This window comes from Antechinus flavipes, chromosome 4 (genome assembly GCF_016432865.1).
Source record: "Antechinus flavipes isolate AdamAnt ecotype Samford, QLD, Australia chromosome 4, AdamAnt_v2, whole genome shotgun sequence".
NCBI classification, from domain to species: domain Eukaryota; kingdom Metazoa; phylum Chordata; class Mammalia; order Dasyuromorphia; family Dasyuridae; genus Antechinus; species Antechinus flavipes.
This window is the reverse complement of record NC_067401.1, coordinates 464,560,449-464,566,448: the sequence shown is the minus strand read 5'-3', so window position 1 is coordinate 464,566,448 and position 6,000 is coordinate 464,560,449. Positions and strand designations below refer to the sequence as shown.

General features: G+C 43.3%; 1 protein-coding gene across 1 annotated transcript in view; it reads right to left on the bottom strand.

The window, feature by feature from the left end:
• The window catches only part of KANK4 (KN motif and ankyrin repeat domains 4), a 42,898-nt gene that overhangs the window by 14,943 nt on the left and 21,955 nt on the right, over positions 1-6,000 (bottom strand). The window contains 2 exon segments of the mRNA XM_051999545.1: positions 1,627-1,846; positions 3,780-3,867. Of these exon segments, the coding sequence (XP_051855505.1) occupies positions 1,627-1,846; positions 3,780-3,867 (308 nt within the window).

The following is a 6,000-nucleotide window of genomic DNA, read 5'->3' as shown; positions in this document are numbered from 1 at the left end:
AAAGAAGAGGAGGAGAAGGAGAGGAGGAGGAGAAGGAGGAGAAGGAAGAGGAGAAAGAAGAGGAGGAGAAGGAGGAGGAGAAGAGGAGGAGGAGAGGAGGAGAAGGAGGAGGAGGAAGAGGAGGAGAAGGAGGAGGAGGAAGAAGAAGAAGAGGAAGAGGAGGAGAAGGAGGAGGAGGAAGAGGAGGAGAAGGAGGAGGAGGAGTGATATGTGTGTATATTGGGGGATGAGGGAGAGAGTGTAAAATCACCAGAATTTCTCATTTAACTGGCTTCAGTTCCATTCTCCAGATTCATGGGAACCTCAAAAACCAGGTGTTAACATCCGGGCAATGAGACGTGAGGAACAGACGCCCTCAGAGCCTCCCGGTCTGGCCGGTCATATTACTGAATGCTTCTAACTGAAATCAGCTTTTAAAACCTAGGAAAGTGCTTCAGATCTTTTATCTCTGAGAAAACACCTTGCGGTTGTGTCTTTTCCCTCCTGGGGGAGGGTTTGTAGGAGATGGGGAACTTTAGGCGGCTTAAATGACCCCCTTGGATCCGTTGCCTTAGGCCGGTATAAAGGGAAGGAAGATGGGAGGAGGAAAGAGAGGAGCCACTTAATTTATCCTGGCTGCCGCTGACAGGTGCTTCTGAGCAAAACCCAGCCTCCCTCCTCAGGCTATCACTGATTAAAGGGCCTGCTCCAGAAGCCCCCGTTCCCACAGGTCACAGCCCCTGCAGGCCTAGCTGTCAGGGAGAAATGACACGCACAAAACAACGAGGGGCCTCAGGATCACGCGGGAAACTTGTTTTAATAGTCCAATAGTGAAGCCTGGACTTGACTGGGATTTTTTTCTTTTTAAAAGAAAAATCCTTAAACCATTTAAAAATGGCTGTTAAATATGGATTCTTTGTCTCTATCGAAAGCAAACTGGGAGCAGCAGATGCGACGCCTGTGACTTTCTAGCCTGCCGGGGTGGGTTTATGAAAGGAGTGACACATATGAAGTCGGAGGAAGAAGAGTCGACCTCAGTTTTCCTCTCCATAGGACGGGGACGATAATAATCTGAAAGTACTTTTCCGGTATTTTGTGCTTCTTCATCTGGGCACATGTTGGTGACATAATGTAAACTCCTTTAGGGAAGGACCTTTTGGTTTTCCAACAGGCACACAGTAGGCACTTAATAACCTTTGAATGAAAGAAATGATCATTTTCCTAAGATATCATGGGATGCTCTGGTCAAATGAATATTCTGTCCAATGAGAAATAATTATGTCAACTATACACGGAGGATGGATTTTCAAGAGTCGCTCACATTTCTAAGGCTCACCAAGTACTTTGCTCATAACAACACTGTGGAGCAGACAGGAGAAGTGATGCTGTTTTTTAAAGAGACGCGGGAACCAGGTGGAGAGAGAGACTGACGCATTCATTGTCCCACGGAGTTGGGATCTGAACTCGTCTCCTTGATTCCAAGCCCAGAGCAGCCGGTTATAAGAAGACAGAAGCCCAGAAACTCCCTTAGGAAGCTACTGAGCCCTAATTGTGAGCAGGTCCTCTCACGGGAAAGGCTAAGGGAGGGAGGTAATGAACCTCCCCGTGGAAAGGAAAATGGCGGACAAAGCGGGGGACCGCGCTGACCTGTCTCGAGCAGCAGTTTAACGATGGGGAAGTTGGAGTGGGAGACGCTGTAGTGAAGAGCCGTGTTCCCGTTGTCATCTGCCAGGTTGACGAGCAGCTTCAGGAAGTCGGGGTCACCGGGCTGGAACTCCCTGAGATAGGCTGCGACAATCGAGGGGCTGGACGACTTGCGACTTGAGACGCGGAACCACTCTTGGCTGACGGCATTCAAGCTCTGCCTCTGAAACACCAAGAAGGCCTGATTACTTGTGTCCAGCCTGGGCGACCCAAAGTATCCTCGGGTGGGAGAGGGGAGGCATTAATTAATCAATCAATCAATCAATTAAGAGGAAGGGCTTCTCTGGGTCTGAAGCAAAGTCTGTCGCTTCCCTGGGGGCCAGCCATTCCCACTGTCCATTTTGAGAGGGACTTTGTGGGCTTTTCAGCTAGGTAGAACCGGGGACAGAGCCTGGAGCCAGGAAGGTCGGAGTTCAAATCTCACCTCAGCTACTTGCCAGCTGGATTAACTTGGACAAGTCACTGAGGAGAAAGGATGAAGAATGCTACCTCCTTCCTGGCTGAGGTGAGGAACTCAATGTGCAGAGTGAGCCACATGTTTTTGGATGTGGCCAGCTTACTTGACAATGTTTATTTCTTATAAAAGTTTTATTTTCCTTTTTTTTTCCCCAATGGGAAGGAGAAAAACAAATACAATTAAATAGATAAATGAAATTAAATTAAATTAACTGTAAAAATATTTTTAAATACAGTTGGCCAACATTTAAAAAGAAAGCCATGGCAATTACCTAGAGCCAATATCACTTCATCAGCACTGGATCAGGCTGGACTAATTTTCTTTTCTTTTTTTTGACAGTTACTAAACTGGTAAGTCAAGGGAATACTGTTGATAGAGTTTGCCTAGACTTTGACAAAAGCATTTAAGCAAATCTCTCATGCTATTCTTGTGGGGGGAAAAGAAAGATGTAGGCTATTTGTGGGTTCATTTAGGGAGAGAACTGGTTAAAAGACCACCAGCTCTTCAAGAAAAAGCTATTAGAGTCAGCTTAAAAGGAAGACTTCAGTAGCGTGTCCCAGGGATCTGCCTTTGATTTTCATTTTTTTTATCAATTTTTATCAGTTTTATTGATCAAATTTGTCACTTTTATCAATAACTTGAAGGTGAATATGGTGGTCCCATCAAAGTTGCAGATGACCCAAGAATACCAGTAGGAAGATTTTTTAAAACCTCGACAAGCTGAAAAATTGGTTTGAATCTAATTAAAGATTTTAACTAAAGCCTCTTCTTTGAGCTCCTAAAACCATCTTCACATGAGTGGACAAAACAGCTAAAACAGTCGGTATTTTCACCGACTCCCAGAGCTTGAAGAGACTCCATGGGTTACCATGTAACCAAGTAACCCAAGCCCAGCCTTTTACAGATGAGGAAACCGATGAATGCCGGCAAACCGAAGCAAAAATGCTTACTACTAATGGTCTTCCCGTATAAATTACCTTGTATTTGATTTTCACGTTCTTACATAAGTGCATGCTGTCTCTCCTAACAGAATTAAGTTTTCTGAGAGTATTCATTTCAATTTTGACTTTGTATCCAGGGGTGTACTAGATCCAGTTCAAACTGGTTCACCAAATCCAATGATTAAATATTGAGTAAATCAGCAAATACTCCAAACTAAGGTTTACTTTATTATGCGATTGTTTTGTGCTTGAGAAGGGGTGAGACCCTGGATGGGTTGCTGGACTTGGGAATCAGGAACACCTGAGTTTAAATCCAATCTTAAATCCAATCTTAAATCTTACTAGCTGTGTTTTTCTAGACTATTTCTTTAACTTCTCTTTGCCTCTGTTTACCTATTTGTAAAATGGGAATAATAGCATCACCTACATTTCAGGGTTACAAGGTCAAGTGAAGAAATATTGTTAAGTGTTTAGCAAAAGCTGGCAAATAAGTGCGTGTTTCCTTCCTTTCTAGTCAGAGTTCTCGTTGTGATCACAAGCTCCCATTGCAGAGACTGGACAAAGACGGGAGCAGTAAGTTCCCCAGCAGCAGGGGCTCGCCCCGACCGCTCTGGGCAAGAGGGCTTGGCAGGCTTCCTGATCAAGGCTAACTGCTTAACATCCCCGCCCTTCTTATATCCATGGAAGAAGGGGCTTACCAATTGCTGGTCAGTGGTGCTCCAAACTTCAGGCAGATGTCTGCTCAACAGATGGCATCCAGACAGAAATTCTTCTGAGGGCTTATATCTAAACAGAAAAGGGAAAAGCAAAGCTGGGTGTCCACATGTTCTAACCAAGGAAAAGGACTTCACCGGGGCGAATGCCCAGAGAGCGGCAGCTGGAAGGGACCTCGCTGGCCAGCCACAGCAGCCCGGCTCGGGGCGAGAATCGCTTTTTCCGACACAGTTGTAGCTCTGCCATCAGCTTCGCTCACTATCAGGACAGTCATTGTTGGGAAGCTCTTTCCGTTGCAGCTTCTACCTTCTGTTCTTTCTCTAACTTCCACTTTCTGGAACACTTAATTTTCTTAAAACTTTAACTCTAGTATCCCCTGCTCCATGAGACCTTCCTCGATTCCCCCAGCTGCTCCACGCCTCCCCCACTGCCCACAAAAAGACCCGCCTTGTAGCTGTTTCTACACACTCCACATGTGTATGTTATTGAAGGAAGGGAAGCTCTTTGAGGGCAGGAACTGGTTCCATTTTGTTGTAACTTAAGCTCTCGGGGAAGTGCTGGGTCCCAGGAGCTTAATAAACATTTCTTGATAAGCGGATTGCTCAGAGTTCTGCCCAACTTATCAAAATTAGTCCCCCTTGACACGATAGTACCAGGTGGTTCCGATGCTAGAACACCATCATGGGAGAACTTCCTTGAACCTTGAAATCTGGTTTTTCTACTGAGAGAGTGGTTCCCACGCTCTCCTGGAAATGAAGCCAAATACACTATTACACCCAACTCCCAGAGCGGAGAGGAAGGCTGCCCGAGCTGCTGCAGCCCGCGGGCCGAGGGACCACAAGGCCTGGTGTAGAAAGAAGCTGTTCTTGGTTGGTGACTTTAATAATCCCAAGAACCCAAACCCTATACAAACAACATTCTCCCAGTCAGTCTTCCTTGAAGGGCACAGACACCGACAATGGGTTTAATAAAAGGAAAATCTATGATTAAATCATTGAGTCCAGCATGCTATTGTACCAAACCTACACTGCCACAAGGCCACTGTGAAATTTATGATACAGCTTACTGTGTACACAGTCAGATGGAATGCTTGCTCACTCAACACCTTATCTTAATCATTCTTCTGAGACAAGCCATGATTTTTCAGAAGCTTGCAAACCCACTTGCCAACTGGACGTTACCCATTATTCAATGAGCCCAAGTTCAGAGGCCTAGGTGCCAAATTCACCCTCAACATAGGTGAATGTCCTAGACAATCGATAGAGACTCTTTAAGCCTCAGTTTCCACATTTGGAAAATAATAGTAATAATATTTGAATTAAATTTGAATGAGGTAATAATATTTGAACTAAAGAACCTTACAGACAATTCCAATATACCTGGGATAGAAAATGGCATCCGCATCCAGAGAGAGAACCATGAAGACTGAATGCAGACTATTTTCACCTTTTTTTGTTTGTTTGTTTTTTTTCTTTCTCATGGTTTTTCCCTTTGGGTCTGATTTTTCTTTCACAAAAGATAAATATGGAAATATGTTTAAAATGATTGTACATGCATGACCTACATCAGATTGCTTGGAGGTAAAGGAGGGAGGGAGAAAAAAATTGGAACTTGAATCTTATAAAAATGAATGTTGAAAACTATCTTTACATGTAATTGGAAAAATAAAATACTATTAAGGAATCAGGAAAAAAATGAACCTCATAAAATTGTTTTGTAGAATGTGGTTTGGAAACATTCAGTTATAGTACAAATGGGAGTTATTACAATGGTATATAAAAATCAGCAGGGTAAAATACAATTCTTTAAAAAAAACCCAATAGCTTTTTATTATCAAAATATATGCAAAGATAGTTTTCATCATTCACCTTTGCAAAACCTTGTGTTCCCAATTTTTCTCTTTCCTTTCCTCTTACCCTCTCCCCTAAACAGCAAGTAATCCGATATATGCTAAACACGTACAATTCTTCTATGTGTATTTCCATAATTATCACTCTACACAAGAAAAATCAGATCAAAAAGAAAAAAAATAAGAAAGAAAATGAAAAGCAAGCAAACAACAACAAAAAAGATGAAAATGCTATGTTGTCCCCATAGTCGTTCTCTGGATGCATTGGACTCTCTCTCCATCACAAGTCTTTTGGGAAATTTGGGAATTAGCCCAAATCACCTCATTGTTGCAAAAAGCCATCAGAATTGATCATC